Raw genomic sequence first — 27,039 nt, 5'->3', positions numbered from 1 at the left:
GGGCACTAATGATACTGCAAGGTGTGACACTGAGTGGATCAAGAGTGACTACAGGGCTCTGGGAGTGCAGGTGAAGGAGTTTGGGGTGCAGTGGTATTCTCTTCAATCCTTCCTGTCAAAGGTAGGGGCCCAGGCAGAGACAGGTGCATCCTGGAGGTGAATGCCTGGCTGCGAAAATGGTGTTGCCAGGAGGGTTTTGGCTTCCTCAACCAAGGGACGCTGTTCCAGGAAGGACGGTTAGGCAGAGATGGCATTCATCTTTCAAGGAGAGGGAAGACCCTATTTGGACACATGCTAGCTAACCTAGTCAGGAGGGCTTTAAACTAGGTTCGACATAGGTAAGTGAAGAACATGGAGACCTGGGAGATAGGTTGGAAATGGGAGGGAGCACGGGCTATAATGGCAGAGAAAAAGGAGGGTCAGGGCAAAACTGGGAGGCAAGATCAAATCAATGTCTAAGATGCCTATATACAAATGCAAGAAGTATGGCTAATAACCAGGAAGAACTGGAAGTACTAATAAATAAATATAACTGACATCGTTGGCATCACAGAAACTTGGTGGGATAACACACATGGTTGGAATATTGGTTTGGAAGGGTACAGCTTGCTCAGGAAGGATAGACTGGGAAAAAGTGAGGAGCATTATATATTAAAAATGTACACACTTGGACTGAGGTGGAGATGGACATAGGAAACAGATGTGTTGAGAGTCTCTGGGTTAAGCTAAAAGGGTTAAAACACAACTGTAATGTCCTGCTTGGAGTCTAGTATAGGCCACCTACCCCGGTGGAAGAGGTGGATGAGGCTTTTTTTAAACAACCAAATCATCCAGGGCCCAGGATTTGGTGGTGATGCAGCAGTTCAACTATCCAGGAATATGTTGGGAAACTAACACAGCGGGGCACAGAGTATCCAATAAGTTCTTGGACTTCACTGGGGACAAGTTTTTATTTCTGAAGGTTGAAAAAGCTACCAGGGGAAAGCTGTCCTAGATTTGATTTTAAAAAAATAGGGAGGAACTGACTGATAATTTTGAAAGTGGAAGGCAGCTTGGGTGAAAGTGACCATGAAATCATAGAGTTCACAATTTTATGGAAGAGTAAAAGGGAGAACATCAAAACAGAGACAGTGGATTTCAGGAAGGCGGATTTTGGTGAACTCAGAGTGCTGGTAGGTAAGGTCCCATGGGAGGCAAGACTGAGGGGAAAAATGGCTGAGGAGAGTTGGCAGTTTTTCAAACGGTCATTATTAAGGGCCCAAAAGCAAACTATTCTGCTGCAAAGAAAAGATAGAAAATATGGCAAAAGACCGCCTTGGCTTAACCAGGAGATCTTGCATGATCTCAAAATAAGAAAGGAATCATATAAAAAATGGGAACTCTAGGACAAATTACAAAGGATGAATATACGCAAACAACACAGGAATGCAGAAGCAAGATTAGAAAAGCAAAGGCACAAAATGAGCTCAAACTAGCTACAGGCATAAAGGGAAACAAGAAGACTTTTTATAAATACATGAGAAAGGCTAGGGAGGCCCATTGCTCAGTGAGGAGGGAGAAACAGTAACAGGAAACTCGGAAATGGCAGAGACGCTTAATAACTTGTTTGTTTCGGTCTTCACCAAGAAGTCTGAAGAAGGAATGCCTAACATAGTGAATGCAAGTGGGAAAGGGGTAGGTTTAGAATGTAACCCTTCTGCAGGAAGGAGTTGGCAGCAACCAGGGCTGGGTTCAGCATCTAGGGGTTCCTTTTCATCCATCTCGCACAGAACCAGCTGAAGCCTCCACCCAGTAGCCTGGGAAATTCATACACCCCTAGGTGCCTCGGAGACACAAAGCTTCCCTACTCGCAAGCGCAGAGTCTGAGTGTAGAAAAGAACATTTAATAAAAGAGACAAAGGTCGATTAGCATAACCTTGGAAAAACACCACACCCAGAATTCATAACAAGTCCTCAAGTAACTGTCCCAGCTCAAATGCATTGAGCAATGTCCTTGGCCTCTCAGGCTCACCAGTCCAACACAGTAAACAGCCAATCCACACACCCAACTTTCTCCGTACCCCCAATTCAAATGCCCCACTTAAAACTTGGTCCAGTCCATGCAGGCACTGGCACCTCAAGATGATGCATTCCCCTCATGGAACCTGAGACAATGCCACCTTTGTGCTGATCAGGCATTCTGCTTGTTCCTACCAGGTGGCCGACAGTCGCGCCGTCCGTCCGCCACTGCTTCTCCTACTGGCCATCCCCCGGTCACGCCACCCACTGTTCCTCTTGCCGTCTGTCTGCTGGTCACGCCATCCATCTGCCACTACTCCTCCTACCAGCCGCCTGCTGGTCGCACCTGCTGTCTGTCCACTGTGGGTCCTGAGGCAAAACCCTGTGATTTCAGCTCTTAATAGCTACCCAAGTGGAGTCTCATAAAAACCACGAGTATCCAGCTCTCTCTTTTAACAGCTGGGGAGGGCTAGTCAAACCAGGCTTGTAGCTATATGGCCAAGGCTTAGGCAGAGCCACTGCACTCAGCTACCTGGTTCAACCCGTATTCCTCCCCTTTTGCTTTACAGTGCTTTAAACCAGGGAGCCCTGTGTAATCGATGTGTGATGCAGTTATGACAACTGCTCTGTCCCTCACAATGACTTGGAGCATTGGTGAGATTTCACAATTCTTATACCAAGTGTTGTCATAAATTGTGATTTTACAGCAATGTGTTTATGATAGACAAAAGCTCATTGCTTCTTTGCTACCCATCAGTCTTTGTTTGCAAGGTATCACATATGCACACCTTTGCATTCTCATGTAAATGATCTCTGGGAGACACATTCCTCCCAGCTTTCAGCAGCATTGAGTTCCTGCTGGCACATTCCTTACATGAAGATAAAATAAAAAAGAACGAGTTAAAATCACTTAGAAAAGTTAGATGCCTGCAAGTCACCAGGGCCTGATGAAATGCATCCTAGAATACTCAAGGAGCTGATGGAGGAGGTATCTGAGCCTTTAGCTATCATCTTTGGAAAATCATGGGAAAGAGGAGAGATTCCAGAAGACTGGAAAGGGGCAAATAGAGTGCCCATCCATAAAAAGGGGAATAAGAACAATGCAGTAAACTACAGACCAGTCAGTTTAACTTCTGTGCCAGGAAAGATAATGGAGCAAGTAATTAAGGAAATCATCTGCAAACACTTGGAAGGTGGTAAGGTGATAGGGAACAGCCAGCATGGATATGTAAAGAACAAATCATGTCAAATCAATCTGATAGCTTTCTTTGATAGGATAACGAGACCTGTGAATAAGGGAGAAGCGGGGGATGTGGTGTACCTTGACTTTAGTAAGGCATTTGATACAGTCTCGCATGATATTCTTATCAATAAACCAGGCAAATACAACTTAGATGAGGCTACTATAAGGTGAGTGCAAAACTGGCTGGAAAACCATACTCAGAGTAGTTATTAATGGTTCTCAATCCTGCTGGAAAAGTGTAACAAGTGGAGTACCACAGGGGTCTGGTTTGGGACCGGTTCGGTTCAATATCTTTATCAACTATTTAGATATTGGCATAGAAAGTACACCTATTAAGTTTGCAGATGATACCAAGCTAGGAGGGGTTGCAGCTGCTTTGGAGGATAGGGTCAAAATTCAAAATGATCGGGACACATTGGAGAAAAGGTCTGAGGTAAAGAGGATGAAGTTTAATAAAGACAAATGCAAAGTGCTCCACTTAGGAAGGAACAACCAGTTTCACACACACAGAATGGGGTGAGACTGTCTCAGAATGACTACAGCAGAAAGGGATCTGGAGGTTATAGTGGACTACAAGCTAAATATGAGTCAACAGTGTGATGCTGTTTCAAAAAAAGCAAACATGATTTTGGGATGCATTAACAGGTGTGTTGTGAACAAAACACGAGAAGTCATTCTTCTGCTCTACTCTGTCCTGGTTAGGCCTCAGTTGGAGTATTGTGTCCAGTTCTGGGCACCCCATTTCAAGAAAGATGTGGAGAAGTTGGAATGGGTCCAGAAAAGAGCAACAAGAATGAGCAAAGGTCTAGAGAACATGACCTATGAAGAAAGGCTGAAAGAATTGGGCTTGTTTAATTTGGAAAAAAGAAGATTGAGGGGGGACATGATAGCGGTTTTCAGGTACCTAAAAGGGTGTCATGAGGAGGAGGGAGAAAACGTGTTCTTCTCGGCCTCTGAGGATAGAACAAGAAGCAATGGGCTTAAACTGCAGCAAGGGAGTTTTAGGTTGGATGTTAGGAAAAAGCTCTTAACTGTCAGGGTGGTGAAACCCTGGAATAAATTGACTAGAGAGGTTGTGGAATGTCCCTCTCTGGAGATATTTAAGAACAGGTTAGATAGACATCTATCAGGGATGGTCTAGACGGTGCTTGGTCCTGCCATGAGGGCAGGGGGCTGGACTCAATGACCTCTCAAGGTCCCTTCCAGTCCTAGTATTCTATGATTCTATATTAGGTTCTTTATCTTCATGCAGGCGTCTGCCTCAGCATGTAAAGTGAAGCACTGAAGTGCGCTATGGCACCAAACAAGCAGCAAGGGACTCAGCATGTGGTCAGATCTGTCCTTGCTGTGCTCTCGTGAGTAGAGTTGGGCGCTCAGCACTGACAGAGATCAGCGAATAGTAGGTGTGGAGTTCCAAAAGGAGGTAATGTGAACAGCCTGGTCTTGGAGTCCAAACAAACACTCTCACCTACGGAACCCAACCAGTGCTGATTTCATTTCCTCCTGCGTAGAGGTGGTATCTTAGCTGCACACAACAGGTATATACAGGAAGAGCTGTGGTTCAGAGGAGTCATTCGGAAACTTGTCAACCTGAAACTGGTTCTTTTTGCCTTCATCTGCCATTTAACTCTTATTGAGTGAATCTTTACTTCGGTTTATCTGACTTTATCCCACCTTTGTCTGACACTCAGACACCCAACACTTCATGGCCCATGTACTCATTTTCATGCTTTTGCTTTTGCTCTGATGTGGGTGCCATATAAGTGACCTCCAAGTCTTCGAGGCTCGGGGTAGTAGAAGCTGAAGATGGAGGTGGTTTCCCATGCCTCCTGGCCTCCTTGAAAGGCATGAGCCTCAATGGGCCTCTTCCGTAGCTTGAGTTACAGATGATCCAGGTCTTTATGGCACTGATTGTGTTAGGATGAGATCATCGATCGGAGATGGGTCAAACTCCAGTCATTTCAGTGGGGTTTCTCCCAGTGAATATGAAAGACGACGTATGTCAAGGCCTGTGTCTCTATTCAGGAGAATGAGGGGGTGTGGGTTCTTTTCAGTGCTGTTTCCCATACTGCCTGTCGATTCAGTGGCAGCAGCTATCGCATTCCCACACCGTCTCGCTGCCCTCCCCCTTCACCCAGAGTTCTGCCTTGCTCTTTAGCAGGAACATGTTGCTGTGTCTAAGCTGGAGGAGGCCTTGTCCCCGGACTGCTCTGTGTTTGGTGCACAGACATATCTCTGTTTCTACCTCCATCACTCCGTCATGGCAAAGCTCCTCCTGTTCAGGTGCAAGGACCAGGTAACGCCATCTCACGGGAGTCTGGTACTGTCTTATCTCTCTCACATCTTCCCAGTAAGTCACCTTCCAGCTGAGAGACCCTGGGCCTGGCTGTCTCCTGGAGGCCTGTCACACCAGTTGCAGACCTGCATGTTGGGAGGGGAAGGGCTGAATTTGTTTTCAGGCAGTTGTAAGGCCAGAAGGGACCACTGTGATATCTAGTCCAGAGATGGGGAATGTATGATCCATGGGCCAGATGCAGCCCATAGCTTGCCTTGATCTGGCCCATGAGACTCGGGGCTCCTTCCCCTGCAAGTATGCAGAGCCACTACTTGAGCTACATGAATCCGTGCCCTCCTACATGTGGCTGGAGCACCAGCAGCAGCTTCCCACTGTTGGGGAGGGAGCTCTGAGCCTCACCGGCTGGATCAATGCAAGTCATGGACTGTCTGTGGCTGGCCTATGGGCTCTGCCTGGTAGGAGGAGGAAGCAGCTCTGGGAATAGCTCCACAGGGAAGTTCTGTCCCTGAGCTGCTTGCAGGTACCAACCCCTATAACTCCCATTGGGCAGGAATTCTGGCCAGTGGGAGAGGTGGGGAGGCAGTGTCTGCAGCTATGGTGGCACAGAGCCACCTGTGCCCTCTGGGAGCTGCACCAGGTAGGTGATTTTGACCCCTTCTGCCCAGACCCTGAACCTCCAGCAGCCCCCTCCTGCACACTGAGCCCCTCACTTTGGCCCTATCCAGAGGCTGGTGGGTAGGCCTCACAAAATCTACTAGCCTTGGGCCTCCAGAAGATTTAACCCAGCCCGTGGGGAAGCTTTGGTGCCTTTCCTGCCCCAAGAGGCTGGAGTGCAATGGGAGTGAGATGAGTGTGACTTTTTTTGTTTTTTTTTTTAAATCTCGGTTGAGGGCCACATCTGTGAGGGTTTATTCCCTTCCTTACTTGGGTTCCAGGTAAATGAAGGTTTTCTTCCTGTTTTTTATTTCTCATTTGTGTGTAGCTCCCAACTGGATTTTTTTGCCCCCTTGTGGGTCTGTGGCCTCCAACGCAGAAGAAGTTCCCTATTCACAATCTAGTCTGTCCCCCGTCCATTGCAGGACATCCACCCATTCTTCCCTCCAGTGATCAAAGATTTGGTGTTATGTGCACATGGATCAAAGATATTTAAAACCTATTTTGGTTTTGGGGTTTTTTTAATATTTCTCTTACTACTGATTGCCAGCTAGAGGCAGCTGTGTGCATGTCATCCATCAGTAGTCTCTGAAAGAGCAGGGATGTGTTCTGGGGTGAAATCTCCTGAATGGGAAGAGTATGAAGGTGGCTTCTCTTGGGCTGGCACAGCCCCTTGCAGCCACCAGATCAGGCTAGCTTGGGAACTGACAGACTTATTTAGCAAGCGTGGTGTGAGGCACTTCCTGTAACATGCCTTAAAGGGGAAGCACTGATGAGAGGTCGCAGTTTCGCTGTGAGTCATTTGTAAAATGCTAAAAACTTTTGGCACTGAAGCAAGACCAAATCATCTGCAGTTGGGACTCTTCAAGGAGGTCAGAGCTCCAAGCCCCAAAGAACCTTCTCCAATCTAGTTAGAGGAAACATCAAGGGAAACATGAATGACCTTAGTCAAGATGTTCAATAACTAGTGAAGGGGGAAGAAGGTAACATACAGAGCCGGGTCTGGGACATTTATGTAGCCACGTACACTGTATGCATCGCCTTGTCAGATGAAGATGAACAATGTTCTTGAGGCGTGTGGCAGATAATAGGCTTACTGCACATCTGATGCATGGAGATGAGCTCTGTTCAAACCCATGTACATTCCCACCTTAATCCCAATGAAAACAACCTTGTTGCAATGTCCACTTACAATGGCATGAATTATGCAAAGGTTTTAGGTAAATCATAAGCTGCATGGTGCTAAGAGGCTGTTAAATTCAGCATCTTTGAACTCCCACCATGTTCATCAAATCCATCTTCTCTGCTGTACAAAGCTAGGGCAGCTGCTCCTCCATTAACATTTCAGTTATTGCCACAGAAATAATGTAGTTACTGGCTTTTAGAAGGATTTATACTGTACCCTTGATACTAATATTACAGAGGGAGAGAGACAGAAAAGCTGTCAGGATTTGGGACCCTCAGGCATGGCTCTTTAATCACAGTGCCGTGCCATGTCAGGGAGATCTTCCCTTGCTCCTGGATAAGCAGGCTACATTTCTATAGGGTCTCTGAGTATGGAGGTGGCAGGGCCTGGTAAGCATTCAGCGCTGGCAGCTATGTGAATGGCAGAAATGTTAAATGAGAAAAAACAATAAAAGCATTCTGACCATTTGTCCATTGGATGGAGAGCAGGGTTAACATGCCCTCTAGTGGGATGACAGACCTTGGCATCCCCTACACATTGCATGGGACAGAGTGCTGCCGGCTGATTTTAGCATTCACTGTGCATTAGGTACAGTTGAGTCCCCACGCTCCATGCAGACATATCAAAAGCTAGAGTACCACCATGCTGTGCAGGACAGCTTGGGGACAAAACATCGCAGGCTGCGTTGAGTAACAGGCACTGTGTTTGTGCTCTGACTGCAATCCTGAAGCCAGGCTGAATTCTAATCCATCCATTAGTAAACCATTTATAAATGTAAATAGGATGTGATCTCTGCCCTGAAGAGGCAGCCACCCACCACTTGCTTCCCTCCGGCCCAGTTAACATCTAGAACACAAAACGTTGTAAGTGACCTCATGCCACTTAGAGGTGCCCCGAGATACTGGAGATGGTAAAAGCTGGCTAGCTCTCAGGGTGAGGCAGAAATGATCACTGCAATATGTTCTATAGCCCTGTACTCTGGACAGTTGAGTTTTACATGTCTCTGGTCCCAAGCCTGTGTGCCTCAGTGCTAGGGGCCGGGCCATTCTGCGGTGTGTCCCTCTTCTCCCCACCTGACCTGCACTGGCAGGGTAGCCCTGACCTGACCCCAAGGCACCTTGCCATACTCAGTGGTCTATTACATTTTATGATTGCTACTGTTTTTGACCACTCTTCAGGCCATAAAGATTCTTTCCATTCAGCTCTCCTTTGGCCAGATGGACCCAGGCTCTTCTGGCAGCAAGTCCAAGAGAAGATGCTAACCACAGTCCTGGATAGTACCCACCAGCAGCAGTGAAAGTAAGGCACTGTGCAGGTCGGGTGAGAGCTGGCTGGGGTGCTCCACTGCAGAAGGTGGAGTGGTGCGCTCCGAGACGGGCTCCTGGAGCTCTTCTGCAGCCTGCTATGCTAAGCAGCACATAGGTAAAAGGGGCTGGCTGGGCATGCTCCTTACCAGTCTGGGACTGCCCCAGCCCTGAGCCCCTACCTTGGTGAGCCTGATAGGGATGGCAGGGGGGCTTCCCCCATTTTCCTGTCAATGTTGCGTACTGTTCCCTGTCCATCTCTGTGAGGGAGCCAGAGGAAAGCGTGGTGTTCCAGCATTCTTCTCCCTCCTGGCTGGTGTGAGGAATGGGCAGAGGAGTGAGTGACCCACACTGTGAGCACTCCCTGACAGTCATGGGAAGGGAACTGCAAAAAACGAGCAGCGCTGATAGGAATCGGTGGTGTTCAGCTTCCCCACTCTCCCTAAATGGTGTCTTTGCCTCCATGCACTTCCCACATACCCTAATCCACTGTCCTGAGCAACCCCATGTCCTCAACCTTGATTCCTGCACCCACACACCCAGTCCTCCACTGTGAGCCCCCGTCTCACCTCCAGACCCTGACTCCTCACTCCCCAACCCACAGCCCTAACTCCTGCACCTCCCCAAGACTCTGCCCTGAGCCCTTCTTCACACCCCCAATACTGACTCCTGCCCATTGCACACCCCAGTCCCCTGCCCAGAGCTCTCTGCACTCCACCCCACACTTAAGTGCCTTACAGATATTATCACATTGCACCTCCCAACCTCCTGTACCGATGAGAAATTTGTCACTTTCGTCCCTACCCGCCATTCTCACATTCTGTCAGAAGCATGTGCTGCACACAGCCAGCTGAACTAAAGAGACAGTTCATCGTTCCAACCAGACACTATAGGTGACTCAGATCTAGTCTGCTGACATGGAGGGTGACGTGAAATCTGTCTGCGGGCAACACACCCTGCAAGGGGGGCTGCTGCAGTTTGAGAGACTCTTGGACTGTGAGGTGTAGACTGCTCATCCCTCCCATGTGGAACCACTTCCCCAAACTGTCTGACCATGGTTTGTCTCTTTCTTTGTGACACTGCCTAGTCTAACACACATGCTGCTTGTGCTGTCAACGTTGTGGATAAAACTGTTTGGCTTTTCACATGCTGGTGACATGAATCTTTCTTACCTCTCAGTGTCTCACATTTTGGCATCTGCATGAGTATGCTACAAGGGCATTTGTTTGTTAATGGGTCTGGAGCTTGCCTATCATCCAGAGCACTAGTGCCTATGCTACTTAGTGTGCAGGAGAGAGGCCACATTCCAGAGAAGCACCTTGTGTATTCAGTGACCTATTGAGAGATGTCCCATCTCTGTGAAAGTAGCTCTCAGCATTGGGATTCACAGTGGCTGACCTGCAGCAACAGCTTAGGGCTCCTTGACTTTTTATCACCCATCTTTATCGTAAGGAGCTGTAATTTGATTATCTCCTTCCATTTCTCCTGGGAAGTGAGTTTTCCAATAGGCCCCATGCACCTTTTCATTTCCAGTAGCCGTCAGAACCTGCAATATCCTCTGAAGCTGAAATACTGCTGCTAGCAACAGCACCATGCAATAAAACCTGATCTTTCCCGTATGAGGGAGGCACAGTGTTATGCTAGCATTGTGCTGTGCCATCCCAGCAGCATGGTTTTCTGGTGCTTCCCAACTGCCCACTGTGCCAGATGGCAAAACCAAGCTCATAAGCTTTAGCAGGGAGGTGTCCCTTTAGAGACCAGGTCAGGTGCTGCAGTGTCACAGGAATTCTATGTTGAAAAGGTTTTCTGCTCCACAGAGACCATCCTCCTGGGAGGTATTATCCTCAGCAGTGCTGACTTCAGAGGATTGTACTTCCTGCTCCTCATTTGGTGGTGACTAGTTGTAAGATGATGTGATGTATAAAACGCCATGCTCATGGGTGGGCGGTGGAATTCTTGCTGGACTTTGCAGCTTTCAATACAGGAGATATGGCATGGTGAAGCCTTTTCATGCTGGCTTTGTGGTGCTTCCTTAGGAGATGTAAGGAGGTAGATGGCTCCCTTTAGGGGACACAGTGTCCCTGCAGAGGAGCTGTTGAGATGGAGGGAACTGTCCACCAGGGCACAAACACAGAACTGAGGCCAGATAACATGTTTCTCCCTTCCAGGAAAAGCGAGGAAATGCTTGGAGAGACTATTCTGGTTGAACTCTTCTGAGATGAGCTGGTTCTGGTTTCTCCACAGGGTTGTATGTGCTGGTGGGAGCAGGGGCGCTGATGATGACAGTTGGATTTTTTGGGTGCTGTGGAGCAGCGTGGGAGTCTCAGTGCCTTCTTGGAGCAGTAAGTAACAGGCTTGATGGCAAATCCCTCTGTTGAAGGTTATGAAATCTCCTTCAGGAGTGCACCATTGCATCACTGGTAGGAACAGCTTTTAGGTCACAGATCAGTAACTTAATTTTACTCCTCATAATGGGCAACCACTTTATTAATCCAGCCTCTCCAGCAGGTTCCATTCAAGAGCTTGCATGCATATGATTATCCCTTTGCTAGCTTGACTCTGCAGCTGCCTCCTCTGCCACTTTCCCTATCTGTGGCAAACTCCCTGCCACTGTTTCCACCTCATCAGACCTTTATCTTATTGAAAATCTAATCTGAAAACAACTCCCCTTCTCCTTTGCTTCCTACCACCTGTCTCCCTCAGCTGTTCTGTGTTATCGGGCCTTGTGGAAGGCTCTGGGATGCAGAGTTTGTATAAAGGGCCTGATGTAAATTAAACTAGTACAGACTTTGTTTCTACTCTGCAGTTTTTTGCCTGCTTGATGGTGATATTTGCTGCTGAAGTCACTGCTGGAGTGTTTGCATTTATAGGCAAAAAAGTGGTGAGTAGCGGTGATGCTGATTTTTATGGGCTGGTTTGGGATTCCTGCTACTTACTGATCTGAAGGGGTCAGGTAAAGAAAAGGATTTGAGGGAAGGATTCCACAGTAACAGGACGACTTTGTGATCCTCTAGACCAGTGTTTCTTAAGCTTTTTGAGACCAAGGAACACCAAACAACAATGTTTCTAATGTGGAATACGTATGAACATTTTCGTCAAAACAAATTGTTGTCAAACCAAAAAACAAAACAAAAACAAACAGCAAAATATACAGCAAAACCACAATGAAGTAATTTAACCTGGTATCATAGCAATGAAGAAGGAACATTGTGTCTGGCTTTAATAACAGAAAAGGTATACCATCAGTGTATTTTTCCTAACACAGCACACCTGTGAGTTGTTCAAGAAACACTAGTGTTCTGCAGAACATAGTTTTAAGAAATGCTGCTCTAGATTAGGAGAACTCATTTTGTCGTGAACCTGAGATACAGGGCTTCTAAATGGGACATCGTCTCCGTTCCCACATATTAACAGAAAATCCCAGAGTCTAACTAATCCTTGTACATGAGAGTAACGTTGACTTCAGAGCTATCTGGAGAGCTGTAGAGGAATGGGTGACATTCTGGGGGAATGTACATGAAGAAATGAATGTGTCTTATTAGTGAACCTCTCCTGGGTTCGAAGTATCTTGCAGAAATTTAGTAAAGAAACAGTGTATGTTCTGTGCAAGTTTTCATAAGTCCGAGAGTCCTACTATCCTGGAGTACTTTCTGTTTCGATTTCACTCCACCAGATCACTAGAGATAAAATAACAGAGGAATCGTGCATTGCCCTGTGGGGCTGGAGCGTGGAACCAGGGAGGGATCTGTATTGAGCTTGGAGTAGGACTTGATAGGCCCTATGCAGTCTCCAATTCATTACTCATTGGATTTGTCTGATTTCCACAGGCAGTACAGGAGATCCAGAACATTTATGATGACGCTTATAATGATTATGTGATGGACATGGGGAAGAGCAACAAAACTCTCATTCAGCTGCACACAGCTGTGAGTAACCTGTGTGAGATTAAACAGTCCTCAAAGTGGAACTGTATAGCAGAGGTTGCAGAAGGGTGGTTGCTTCCACCCGGGCCCTGAAGGAATTAGAATTGTTTAAAAGTGACCTGGCAGCTCAAATATATGCTGATTGCTGTGGAGGTGCCAGAAGTCCTGGGCTCAAATCACAGGTAAGTTCTAACACTGGAATTGAAAACTGACAGACCTTCCATTTCTGAGTGAAATTCTGTGGGCTTTTGTACAAGAGGTAAGACCACATCGCCATTTTGATCCCTTCTGGTTTAAAATCTATAAATAGGCAAACATAATATGAAAAAAATCAGAATGTGCAGGAAATTTCTGAATTAAATGGCATTTAAAGGCACCAGCTATTGAAGGGCTTTTCTACACGGGGAGTTATTTGTGTTACCTGTTGCTCACTGACTGTGGGAGTCACGTGGAATCAGCTGTACGTGGCTGGCTGTTCGAGCTCTGGAGAGAAGAGGGAGGAGTGGGGATGGAGTGCAAATCAGGCACTTTGTGGCTCACGGAAAGTGCTGGGAGGGAAGGGAAAGGGTAGGAAATGCGACTGTCCAGTGCAAGGCTCCATTGCATCAAAGGCATGTGGGGAAACTGGGCAGATGGGCTGCAGGCTGCAGTTGGAACTCCAGTGGGCTGTGGGCTACTGCGGTCCACGAAGATGGAGTGCCACCCAGGCGGCCCACTTGCTGTTTGTGGCAGCCCATTGCTGGTATAGCACCTAGCACAATGGAACACAGATCCTGTTCAGGGACCCGTTGTGATGTAAACAGTATTACAGGTAGGTCCTGTCACGATTCCCACTGTTCAGCCAGGGAATCTGATACACAGAATGAGACACTTGTCCCAGACCACACAAGAAATCGGCAGCCAAGCCAAAATTAGAGCTTCGATCCCTATTTGTGCTCAAGTCTGTGTTCATTTCATCAGGCCATGCGGCCTCCCCTAGAGATCAAACTCTTTCTTTTGTCACTGCTTAGATCATTCCCACAGTCTTCATAATTAACATTTCACAACCTCTGAACTTTTTGTCCTTCTCCCATGGCTGTTAATTATGACCCAAAGAGGAATTTCAAGCATTTTCTCAGTGATGTTTAAACTGGAAAAATAAATCCACTGAAATGTTCAGTTGATTTATCCCTGGCCACAAACTCCACAGCATATTCTGTCTGTAAGCAAGACTTAAGTGTATTCTGCTGTAGCTTCAGCCTGGTGCCCACATTTCTACACAAACTGCTTGAACTGTTCAGCTTTCCTGGACAAAGAGCTTAGAAACTGCTGGGATTTGAATTGCCTTGAACAGTCAGGTCTCTTGATCAGACTGTCTGAACTGGGCCATAAAATCTCTTCTGGTCCTAGAGCTTTTATTATGCCAGTGTTTCTGAATATTAGTACGTACATTTCCATTGTGAATTCAGAAGTTTGACATTAAAGGAATTTTGAGAATTTGGACCATATTCAGTGTATGAGAAAATCTATTACAGGCAGTGGAGTTAGTGCAAGGGGATGAATTTGTGCCTGTCTCTATTCTCTCCTCTTAGTGACTGGCCGAGGTGCTGCCATTGAATGCATTGTCTTTGTAGGAAACTAGTCTACAGTTTCTCCTTTTTTTGACTCTTTCTTTCTCAACTGCGTAGCTTCAATGCTGTGGTAAAGAAAGTGAGAGTCCGGTGAAGCCCACCTGTCCAGAGGGTATCCAGCTGCCCAAGGTGAGTTTCTTTTGTGCTGATTGTGTTAATTACCTTTTCCCCCAGATACGTCAGCTGGTAACTGAAGTTTCTCTGACATACAAGAAGCAAAAATACCGCTAATGACACCACTAGATTGGACTGATGCTTATAGCCCAAAGGAGGCAGCTGAGACAGGTCTACTATGTCGATACTCAGAGTAGCTGGTTTGGACTAGAGCCATTTGGCTTCATAGGAGTCCAAAATCCGTTCTTCCATACCAGAGTTATTTAAGATGAAATTCCAGAAATGTGCAAATAAGGTCATTTTAGAAAAGGCAAAGCAGTCATCTGCCCTGACTCGTCCCAGCACCCTCTCAGCCATGGGTAGCTCTGTGCAGCTGAACAGCATGAGGGCTGAGGGGAGAGAAGGGGTCAAACGTGTACATCCACTGCCCTGGTCTGCAGCCTCCTTTGCACCTCCCCAGGTAACTGTGGCAGGAGCATTTAGATGTTAGTGTCTATGGTGAAATGCCTGATGAAGATTGAATTATGGCTTGTGCCTGGCTTCACCATGCTCTGAGGTGCCTCACTAGAAATGTGACCAATTAAAATGAGGGAAGCACTCTCATTTCTGGTTTTTGTGTTAGCTGTATTACCCTGAACGGCTGTGTTCCACTGATTTAATACATCTGGACAGAGCTGGCTGTAACTTTGGGGGAAACTATATTAGTGAAAAAACTCATGCATGGGTGCCATTGAGATGGGACCTGGGTATATAAAGGAGTATCATGAGGACAACAAAGGAGATGATTCCTGTCAGTTTGAAGGCTATTGATGCTTCAGATGAGGGGAGAAGAGTAAGCTACACTGGGAGCAAGAAATGCCCAGAAGGTCAAAGGCATAGAGAAGTGGGTTAGCATATAGATCACTTTGTTAGCCTTTTCCATGCCCCTGAAGGAGGAGTTTTAGGGAAATTATACAGATATATTTATCTAGGAGCTAAGTGGAACTTCTTGTTCTGTTTTTAATAGAACTGCCTGAATGAAATACAGACTTTAATTAATTCTAATCTGCATTTAGTTGGAATCGTTGGAATTGGAATTGCTGGCATCACAGTGAGTGAACACATCATATCATTGTCTTTTCTGTCTCTCAGAAATTCCTAAAGCCTCATGAATCCATATTTTGTGAGAGATCTGCTGCAGGAACAGCTGGGAAGATTTCCAAGAGTTGGGTTTTCCACAGGTGTCAGAGCACGTTTACATATGCACCGCTTGCACCTCTGATGAAGGGAGCACACTGTGATGGTTATCCCACTATGCGCTGCTTCAGGACACACAGCAAATCATCATTGTGGCCAGGACCATCCCAAGGCATATGCAGAGCATGCAGCTGCATGGGGCGCCACTTTACCCCAGGTTAAGGAGTGCTTTAATGCTGCATATGCCCAGTGTAGCCAGAGGACTGTGCTGTCTCAGGCAGTCCCAATCTTCTGTCGTCTGCTCCACCTTCCAGCCCTGGTGACCCAGTTCCCTGGCCCCAGCAACAGAATCCCTCAGCTCCCTACCTCCTGCTCTGACTGTCTGCTGCCTCCAGAGGCCCCAGTCCCCTGGCCCAAAGTTCTGGCAGATTGCACCACTCCCCCTTCCATCTGTTCCTCCACAAGCCTTCCTGGCCTGTTCCTTCCCCCAGCCCTGAGCACAGCCGCCCCTGCCCCCCACGTCCCCCAAGAAACTGCCCTGTTCCCTGGCGGGAGACGGGGGTGTAAGTGCTTGGGCGACATAGGTCACCTGAATTCATAAGGATGGCCCTGATTTTGTAAGGGGTAGGGTGCATGAGAGAGAGAGCGCGCTGCTAAAAGGAACCATTCCTGAGGCACAGAGAGGGAGACCCTGATCCCAGCCCCTGCCTCCTTGACTTTGCAGAGCACCTTCTGTATGGCTGCCTGCATTTGCATTGAGGGAAGCAGCAGGTGTATTGTGCAATAATGATTTGTTTTGTGTCCTGGAGCAGTGATAACAATGGCTGTCAGAAGGGACCTAAAGGGAAGGGTCTATCTCTGCAACCAAGGGGTGACCACTTCTGCTGTGCATTGTGGGACAGCTCTGGAGGGCAAAAGACCAAATATGACTCCTGTTGGGGTGGTTTTATTTTGGTGCCGAACCTCAGCAGTTTTGACACAATGTGGATTCCCTGTGAGGAAGCTAGAATGGTTTTTGTGCTAAAACTGACAATTGTAAACATCATCTGACAGAGGTGTGGAAATAGAGGCATTTTCCAGCCTGTCTCAGCTGTGATCCTCTCATTCACCAGCCAATAACACTTTGAAGAAACAGGATGAAACCAGTTTCCTGAGGAATTACATTGCTACCTTGTCTTAGGAAGAGGAAGTGAATGGAGACCTGGAGTTTCCAAACTTCAAGTTCCCATGTGCAGGGAGGATTCATATATGTCAAACTAAAGAGCACAGTAATATGGTACTACCCCAACTTGTGGGGATGGAGAGAGCAAAGGGGCGTTAAACATTCTTAGCAATATGGGGAGTTCATAAGAGCCAGTTAAGCCCAGGCAACCTGAAATGTGACTCTTCTAACATGTAATGCCATGCACAGAAAATATGGGAAAGCAAGCCAGGAGGGACAAACCTCAATAACAAGGCTGTCCAGTGCCTATGAATGAGAGTGCTTTGCGTACAGGGACTTAGTCTTCAGAACTTCCCATAGAAAGGGGCACAGATATGGTGAGAGAAGGTTTCTGATGCCAGCCACTTGAGGGCCTCATGGTCCTGCATTAACTTAATAATGCTCGGATACCTAGGTTAGACGAGAAACAAGTGCTAGTCCAGGTGCCTCCCATGTGGTGAGGCTGGCCAGCTGTCGCCCTTTTTCCTGAGAGGGACTCAGTGGTATTGTTTGCTGGTTTCTCATAACCATGGATGAAGTCTGTGCTTAGGGCCTGTGAACTCTGTTTCAAAGCTTACATTTTGACTAGGAGGAATTACGCAAGACTCTAGCACCCTTTACTGGGTTCCATTTTAACCTTTTCCTGCAGTTTCGTTTGCTTAAATTTGGATTCTGATTACATGCAGACTTTAGTTTTTTGTCTGTCCCCACGGTATCCTGTAGAAACTGCATCTACTAGTCTATCTTACATGCAGACCTTATTCACGCGTACACATGATATTCCATGAACAGAGACCTCCTTTAACCACATGTCGGGGTAAATTAGAATTGAAGTCGTCTTTTGCATTATTGGATTTGATACTAATGAAAGTGCTGATCTCGGTTCAGTGCAGATGGCAGTATCATTAATAGTATTGGGGCAGGTCTACACTACAGTAGAGGGTTGAATTAAGGTATGCAATTCCAGCTACATTAATAAATACCTTAATTGGGGCTTCCACATCATCTCCACTATGGGAGATCAACAGGAGTATTTGCTCCCCTCACCCTCCCTTACTCTTGACAAGGGGCAGGAGTACTGGCACTGACGCAAGTGTCCTGTAAGTTCGATTTAGCACCTACTTACTAGGCATTGTAAATGTAACTCCAGAAGGTGGACCTCAATCTTCCCTTTAGTGAGGATGGACCATTATTGGGATATTTGGGAAGGAGATGATGCTGGCAGAACATTTAAAACATTCATGACCCTGCTGTGATAAAATACAATCTTAGTGCTAAGTAATGGTGAAGGTTCTTCCATGTTAACTGTCCGCTTTCCGGTGACTTGTAGAGAGGAACAGTCATCTGTCACCAGTTCTCCTCTGTGAAGATAATTAGATTATTCTGAAATGACAGTTTTATAACTAAACCTATTTTTGTAAGTAGAGGGATCTTGTGGAACCATCTAAATCACATTCCTTCTCTTTTAGATCTTTGGTATGATATTCAGCATGGTTCTCTGCTGTGCCATCCGCAATACAAGAGACATGCTCTGAAATTCTCACTGCACAATTCCTGTGCTCCAGGAGTTCCAAACTAAACGTTACAAGATGCACTCTCCACATGTAATAATTGTAATACATTTTTAATTACTGTGTTTTAACAGAGAGGAAAAGTCCCCATTTGGTGAGGCTATGAATTGCATTAATTGTGTTAAAACTTTTAAATCAGCAAACTGAAATGAGCAAAATGAGGGCTTAATATAATTTCTTAAACTAAAAAAGCGAAGGTGGTGCCTGATGTTAATTTGTTTTAAGTATCTTTGCATATATACGGCTGAATGCCTACACATCCATATCCATTGTGTAAGCACCTGCCTGTCTCCATTTGGACCTGTAAGAGTAGACAAGTACAGACTGGGCATATGCATATGTATGACATACATTGGGTGGGCATATGTCTCCGCTGTGTGAGACTGCACAAACCCTCCTGTCATACAAGGATTGAAACCCTTTCATAGCAAACTCGGGTTTGCCAATAATGAGTGGAGGAGAAACAGTCAGTTTGAAACTAAAACATCTCATGTATTTGCGATCAGATTTCCCCACAATTAAAAGAAAATACATTTCATAATTGGACTGATTCAAACAAGTTAATATCTAAGGGCCTGTTCCTGGAAGTATGTACTCCCTGTGAGTAGTTCTGCTGACTTCACTGTCACATGCATAAGTGTTGGTAGGGTTGGGTTTAGAACTGACCCAAGCAAGTTTCTTGGGGCACCCAAGGACGAGGAAAAAGGAGGAAAGGCAAGAGAGATGGGAGGCTGATGGGTAATGTGGAGTCACTTATACCAGGGTGAAGTGTGCCTTGGCTTCCCAACCCAGTCTGTGTGGCAAAATCACGATGACGAATTTGAAAGGTATATGAACGCCTCTTAATTTTTTACAGTGGAAATTTCAAAATAACGGGTTGAACAAAGCTGAAGCTGACACCCTAGCCCCAGCCTCACACTGGGAGCAGCTAGCATGGACTTACACTTGTGTAAATGCCAAATGCCTCAACAGAACTCCACACAGCACAGCAGCTAGGTCAGGATTGGAGGGTTTATCTAGAAAAGCAGCAGAGATGTGGGAGATCTTGTCTTCAAAGACTTTCTCAGCCTCTGCTTTAGGAAACCAACAAATCAAGAAGGCTGCTAGGGAGAAAATTAAGTGGCACTTTAATTCCTTAGTTTGTGCCTCTGTTCTGAACTACTGCAACTATCACTGCTTCAGCAGACCTTTTAGCTCAAATCTCTTACCCTCTCCTCCGAATATAAGGGCAGGAAGTAGGAACAGGATATTTTTAGAGTCATAAAGAGTAATTTTCTTATTGGCAATTACGCTTGCAGTTAAAAGATGTAAGACTTACACTGTGTCCTTGAAATACCTCAGGGCTAGAGTTTATATAGCGTGTGTCTGTATTTCAGTTTTTCTTATTTATTCACAATAGAATGTTCTTTATAAAACATTTGGTAGCCTGGAAGTATTCTCCCCATAAACTACATGAGAGACTGAGTCTTACATTTTGGCCCATTGCATCTGGGAAAGCAGACTGTCGCCAAGCAAAACATTTAGAAAGTGGGCTGTGCTAAGGTTGTTCATGAAATCATGTCGCAATCCTGCCTCTCTAATACAGGTTTTCCTGGGATCCATGTTAGAGAAGTGTAATGGAGAAGAGTTCATCTCAATTGATAGCTTAATAAAATGGTCCCTGCTCTTCAACAATATGGTGCCTTCACTAGAATAGGGTCTTTGCTCCACTGAGACATACTGTAAGGGTAGAGGACTTCAAGGTATTCACTATATCGTGGCATTAATTCCAACCTGGCATTCACCTAAGTGCATGTATTTGCATGAAATACATACACCCCAGAATGTGTAGTCCTCATGGTCCTAAAGAACCTCAAACGTATACCACCTCAAGCTTCTTCTAGTGCTGGAAATCATTCTACAGTTAGAACTTTTCCTTTGGTTCCTTTAGTAATATTTGAGTGTTACACCTACCTTTACTTTACATTTGCCAGTTGTAACTGCTTACCAGCAGCATTTGAATGATCACTGATATCCTAAGGCAGTGGTGTCCCACTAAAGTAAAGCAGCTGAGTGTGCAACATGCTGCCCAGTCAGGGATTTATGTGTTTAGCATTAAGCTTCTCAAGCCAATATAGAGATAGTGTGGCTGGCTCCAAGGAGAAGAGAGAAGTTTGCATCCTTCTGCAGTGACTTGACTAGAGGAAAGTCCTGTGTAAAGGTAGGGACTGAGGAGATTGTTCAAGGGCCTAAGGTTGGGCCTTCAGGGCCTGACAAAATAGCTCGCTTTTAGGGGAGAGTATCTACCAAAGTGTAGAGCCCTGTGGCAGTAATATGGAGCTGGGGAACACCCTAGAAAGAGAAAGCAAGGGGAAAATAAAAAAATGGAAGCTATACAGAAGCAGTTGTGTTGACCTTTGCTGAGCAAATGAACGTGTCTTTGCAGACTAGCAGGCTTGTAAATAATACATTAGACAGACATGAAGGCACCATTGATCTTTCATTAACAAAAACTGAATAAATTGTTCCTGTGTGAAAGGCAAGTCTGTTCCATACTGGCTTTCCATGTCTCCCTGTAATATTCATTTAATCTTATGCAGGAGGCCACTTACTCTACAGATAGACTGATCCATCTCTCTCATGCTGTAGAATGACTTTTTTTAAACACACAAAAACTCCTATTTTGTTACTGATTGTTTTGCATCAGAACAGTAATACATAGTCAGAGTGACGTCCTTCTTCACTTAGAGCAATATGGAGTCACTCTGAGATGCTCCCTTCTGCTTTTCAGATGTACCAGTACAAGGACTGATGCTTGTAAAAATTTGTCTTGCTTGTTTGCTTCCAAGTGCCTTTTAGAAACAGAGAACATTGCCAGTCAGAAAAATACTTCAATAAATTCAGATTGAAATCACTTTGCTTTCTAATTAAATTTTTCTATACAGTGGATTCATATTAATATACATAAGTTGTGTGTGCTCTGGGATCTAATGATATCCAGGAATATGGGATGCACTTTGTATTGCAGATCAGGAATATAATGCTACCAGTAATTGATTTAATTCTCTGGATTATTATTGTGTATTAGGCCATAAATAGCATGTTTTAAATGTCTATCAGTGCCTTTAACAAAAGTGCTGGCTTCCCATCTCATTTTATGATGCTGTTTTGTAGCCAGTCTATTACTGCATGTATTACTATGACAGTCTGTTACTCTGCATTAGTAATGGTTTTCTCTATCCTATATTATTATTTGATTGGCAATTTATTCTTATCCAGTGGTTACTAGCAAGAGAATGCAATTCAGCCCTTCCAGTAGTTATTAGGATTCTTCTCTAGTGTTTTACAAGCAATAACTAATTAGACTTAGACCCTTCTGTGGCATATCTGTGGCTAAACATAGCTGTCCTGTGTATAGTTCACTTAGGGACTGATCTTATAAATCCAAACCTGGACATCTGGCAAGAAAATTACCCACCATTCCACCTTTTACCCTTTTGTTGTGCTGTTCCCATTTTGGTCTAAATCTGCACTTCTGCCAGATGCCACAATCCTCTCCCTAACATGCTCCATTTGGCTGCAATAAGTAAACTTCTGTGGCATTTGAATCAAAACCATCAAAACATACAGTCTGTGCTAGAAAGTCTGCACATCAGGATTCAAGCCAATTCTGTTTTCAGATACGGACATGCTTGAGAACCTCCAAAGTGTCAGCGAGGACCAGATCAGGGCTCCCTCTGACCAGTACCCTGACGCTTGACAGTGACCACTACAAGCTGCTTTAGAGGAAGGTATCAGAAACACTTGAAGCAAGCAATTATGGTCTGAGAAGGCTGGGGGAAGCTGAGCTCCTAAAAGTCTCATTGGAGTAATGTGTACATATTTAAGGGCAAAATCTGACCAGTTTTGGTAGTCTGCAGACACCAAGCAGTCCTGAGGGGAAAGAATAGACCCCCGGAATATCCCATGCAATAAGGACTCATGATTCATGTCCAGTCATCCCACTGGAAACAAGGGGGATTGTTTTATGACAAAATACATTCCATCACGAATGGAAAAAGAAACAGCTGTTATCTGAACTCTGTAAAGCCCACTTCTTACAGGCTTTGGTTGGTTAACCAGCTCCTTCAATTTTTATTCTTGAATATATGTTACAAAAAACACAGTCCTCCAGTCAAGTCCTTTACCTTTCTGTGTTGGTATATTACAATACTCATGACTTTACCTCCATCCTAGACCAGGGTTGTTTCTTACACTGTCCTTTCCAATATTGAATACTTGTTCCTGTATTTTTCATGCTAATATTAGACAGGACTGGAACTTTGCATTCTTGATGCAGGGCCTGTGAGAGCCAAGAGCATTTGTCTGTATGAGATTTTCTCAGAGTATATATTGGTCAGATGATTGTACTGTTGCTGAAATTCATTTTCATTTGGCATGTTCTGAACTGGCTTTTTATCAACTTTTCTTTACTGAATTTCAAGACTCTAATAAAATTGTAAAATTAAAAAATAGAGGAGGTTAACCTTTCTAAATCGAAGTCTCTGTGCTCGTCTGAGACTATTGTAGTAAACTGTCTTTTATATACTTGCCCTAGTTCCTTCCCTTCCCCCTCATATTCTGGCTGTGATCTTCAGGTATTTCCTCCTACATATTGGATGCTGAATGTTCCCATTTAGTCTGTGAATCCCCTTCCTGGCTTGATCAAACCCCAGCCCCTGCAGCCCGAAAGAGCACGCAGTTTGAACCATGTTTAATGGGTTTCCAGTACAGGAGGTGAACATAAGGAGTCAAGTTGTAGAGGGAAGAGATCTGTATTCAGTAAACCCTTAAACTGAGGCTCGCCTGAACTGGGCTCAGGCTTTTCACACATTTTTATTTGTATTGGTACCATGCCTTAGTGATGAAGCAGGACACCCACTATGCTAGGTGCTATACAAACAGAACAAAAAGATAGTCATTGGCAAGGATGGCTTACAATCAGAGTACAAAAAGGAAAACAACAGAAAGATACGGACAGATGTAGAAGCACAAGAAAACAGTGAGAGAATTCTGGTCCACGTACGAGACAGTGGTATCCATTGTCAAGTGTTTTTGTAACCAATGTGACAGAGAGAAGTTTGCAGGAGGATGACATGGTAGCTTTTTAGATGTACAGGGTTGCACAAGCTTTGGGGCAGAACATGAAAAAGTATGAAGATACTTGTTTGAAAATGTAAGAAATGGAGACTGGCAAGAATGGTGAGGCAGAAGTGAGGGTTGAGTATCTTTCACGACTCAGGAAGCTTCCTTTTCTATGAACTTCCTGCAGTTTGTGGTGTGTTGGATCACATGGTGACGAGATCTGCCTGCAGTATATCAGGTGTGGTTGGTCACATGACACCTGTCTAGCGATGAATGCCACCTCCCTGTTTCCTTACATGATGATTATATACATGGCCCAAAATTGCTTTGATCTTTTTTGCAACTATATCACATTACAAACTTGGGTCTCGTTCTGTCAGCATCCCCTAGCTCCTCTCAAATATTGCATTCCACGTTTTTCCCTCTCATTGAAATATGTATTTTGAATGATTCTCTCCCCTCCCACCCTGCAGCATATTAGCTGTATTCATTTAAGAGGAGACTGACTCTAAACACATCCATTTGCTGGATGGCCAGGAGGTCACTGCTGGTAGTGAGTTTGTTGGCCTAATTCAGTGTACCTCCGTTGATTGTTATAAATTGTGTCTGCTATATGTCCTATGTGGTACCACTGGAAAACTGATAATGTACTTCTCATTACTAGTCTTGTATGGTACATGTATGGTAAATGCCCAAGGGACAGCAAAATATCAAGGGAATGTGAAGATAAAATATGTTTAGCAGACAAGTCAGGCTAATAGGTTCCTCAGAGACAAAGGACAAGCCAACACCTCCAGCCAGGTGTCTCTGCACTTGATTAGCAATCACATGTAAAGTGGCTATTTATTTGCATTGGAGAGGGCAAGAACAGATCAATTTGCATTTTAGCAAGTACTGTAAGGAGAAGACAACATCACTGAAAGTTTTCCACAACAGAACTCCATGTCTTTCTCCTCACAACTTGAATGAACTTTATTTTGGGAGGACAACTTCCAGAAGAATCCATTTTGAAGGTACACAATTATAAGTGGCAAAGAACCCCAAATATCTTTCCATTAGGAAAATAAATGGAACCATTACTTGCTGTGTCTGGGAATGGTCCTGCCTGAGAGACAGTCAGCCAGGGTGGACAAAGAGTTTATAACACCAATCACTATCTTAAACAAAATCTATACAGTGAAAGACTGTTTTGGACTTTTAGATCCTTGTTTTTCACATTTGTTTGTAATCACCTCTACCTTTATTTCTTTTAATTAACATCATTTACCCAATGTCTTGTTAATAAATTTGTTTTATTTTAATCTAAATCAAGCCAGTTCTGGAGATGAATTGATTAACTCCTGTTAACATGGCAGGCTGTTGGGTACTGATTTTTAAAGGTGCAGATGAACATTATGATGTTCCTGAATGGTCTGTGTGGACATTGCAGGACACATGGTTTGGAAAAATTCAGGACTGGAAGTGTGTTTGAAGTAACTTGGATGGAGTGGCTGCGATATAACAAAAAACAAGCAGTCTTGTAGCATCTTAAAGACTAACAAATATATTTATTAGGTAATGAGATTTTGTGGTAAGACCAACTTCTTCAGATTTGGACAAAGACGAGCTGAATCTTACTGTCCCTGCTGCCGCCGGCCTGCGGCTGCCAGCACAAAAGGAGTGCCAGTTAATTGAGCATGCCAGTTATCTAAACTTCCAGATAACCCAGCTTTTACTGTATATCATTACAGAAATTAATTAGTCTCATAATTTGTGTTATAAGGATATGGACAATCATAACTTGGTCTCCCTACGAACTGTCTCCCCCCTTCTTTTAGCCTCCTTGTCCAGGTAATCTTATTTTAGAGCATTTGCTCTAATCGCAGATCTACACTACAGATGCAAGTCGATGTGAGCTATGTAATTTGAATGGAAATAGTGCACTATCTCCAGATCTGAAGTGGGTCTACCCCACAAAAGCAAACACCTAATAAATTATTTTGTTACACTTTAAATTGCTACATGACTGCTAGTTTCTTTTGTTAAGATACAGACTAATAGGACCAGCTCTGTTACTACATAATTTTGGCTGTGTCTACACTAGCCAAAAACTTCAAAATGGCCATGCAAATAGCCATTCCGAAGTTCACTAATGAAGCGCTGAAATACATATTCAGCACCTCATTAGCATGTGGGCGGCCGCGGCACTTCGAAATTGGCGCGGCTCGTCCAGACGGGGTTCCTTTTCGAAAGGACCCTGCCTACTTCGAAGTCCCCTTATTCCCATCTGCTCATAGGAAAAAGGGAACTTCGAAGTAGGCAGGGTCTGTTCGAAAAGGAGCCCCGTCTGGATGAGCCATGTCAATTTCGAAGTGCCACGGCCACCCGCATGCTAATGAGGCGCTGAATATGTATTCTTCTTCGAGTGGTCCCCGTGGGTGCTCCACAGTAGGTGTCGGGCTCGCCCCGGCGCCGCAGCTCGGAAAATCTTCAGCAGTCTCCGTCGGGTCGCGCATGCGCCGATGCGCGTCAGCTCTTCGCGCGCTTACGGTCATGTGCGTGATCCGGTCCCCGCCAGTTCCTTCTCAACCGCTAACGGCTGCAGACGGAATCCCTCTCTGGCTCCAACGCCTGAGACAGATAAATCTTACTTTTTTTTCTCGTGTTAATAGTTTTTTTAACAGTTCATAGTTAGCAGTTCTATAGTTATTATAGTTAGTTACTCTGTTAAAAGTTGTTAAAAGCTATCTTAAAACCGCAGCGGCCGCCTCTGGGCGGGCCCGCTGTTTTTTGTTTGTCGGCCTTCAAAGGCCAACAGTTATTAACATCACCTAACAGACTGTTAAGTGTGCTATTAGCACCTAAGGACTCAGAGTTAAGTTTTAACAATGCCATCCCCTGGCTTTAAGAAGTGTGAATCTTGCGGGGAGGCCATGCCTGCTTCGGATGGGCATAGCAGATGCATACGGTGCCTTGGGGAGACGCACGTTCCCCAGAAGTGCTCCCATTGTTCCAAGTTGACTAATAGAGCTAGAAAAGATAGAGAAATGAGGCTGAAGATGCTGTTAGTTGACAAAGCACTTCAGCCTGCCTCATTGGAGGCAACGCATGCGGAGGGCTCTTCAGGACCGCACAAGAGGAAGGCTGCCTCTTTGACCTCCTCTGCGCAGAAGAAAAGAAGAGCCTCGCCTACTCGATCCCTGCCCCTTACTGTTGGGAGCGGGACGAGTGTAACAAAGGGCCCGCGCAAGCTGGCTTCCTCCACTGGTAAAGCCGCGGCACATGCAACCACTCAAGGCCCTGCAGCTACCAGGGAGACGGCACCGAGAGCTGTGCGGGCACTAGTCAGTCCGGCACCGGCTACTGCGGCACCGATCGAGACTTCCCCAGAGGCACCGGGATCGACGGCACCGAGGACATCGGCACTGGCAACAACGGCACCGGGAGCAGTGGCAATCAGCATGACACCTGCTCTGGTACCAAGTTCACCGACAAGACCACCCGAGAGGGTAAAGGCTAAAACGAAGACCAGGCACTGCAGCCCCTCTCCTGAGGTAATTGCGCTGCCTCTGTCACCACGATCACCACCAGAGATTCGACGGGCAGCAGCACCTTCAGCCTGCCACAGACGTCCTTCTCCCTTTCTTCGGAGTCCATCCCAGGGGTCTGCACGCTTTTCTC

The 27,039-nt window shown here is 45.4% G+C and overlaps 1 protein-coding gene across 3 annotated transcripts in view; it reads left to right on the top strand.

The window, feature by feature from the left end:
- The window catches only part of TSPAN2 (tetraspanin 2), a 78,075-nt gene that overhangs the window by 23,806 nt on the left and 27,230 nt on the right, over window positions 1-27,039 (top strand). The window contains exons 3-8 of one of the 3 annotated variants that reach the window (XM_074977817.1): window positions 10,926-11,023; window positions 11,488-11,562; window positions 12,509-12,607; window positions 14,272-14,343; window positions 15,335-15,418; window positions 21,936-25,237. In XM_074977817.1, the coding sequence (XP_074833918.1) occupies window positions 10,926-11,023; window positions 11,488-11,562; window positions 12,509-12,607; window positions 14,272-14,343; window positions 15,335-15,418; window positions 21,936-22,040 (533 nt within the window). In that variant the 3' untranslated portion in view covers window positions 22,041-25,237. Of the gene's footprint in view, window positions 1-10,925; window positions 11,024-11,487; window positions 11,563-12,508; window positions 12,608-14,271; window positions 14,344-15,334; window positions 15,419-18,174; window positions 25,238-27,039 lie in introns of those variants that run through there. The other 2 variants (XM_074977818.1, XM_074977819.1) reach the window with 2 other exon arrangements.

This window comes from Carettochelys insculpta, chromosome 26 (genome assembly GCF_033958435.1).
Source record: "Carettochelys insculpta isolate YL-2023 chromosome 26, ASM3395843v1, whole genome shotgun sequence".
NCBI lineage: Eukaryota > Metazoa > Chordata > Testudines > Carettochelyidae > Carettochelys > Carettochelys insculpta.
This window is presented reverse-complemented; position numbering and strand designations above follow the sequence as displayed.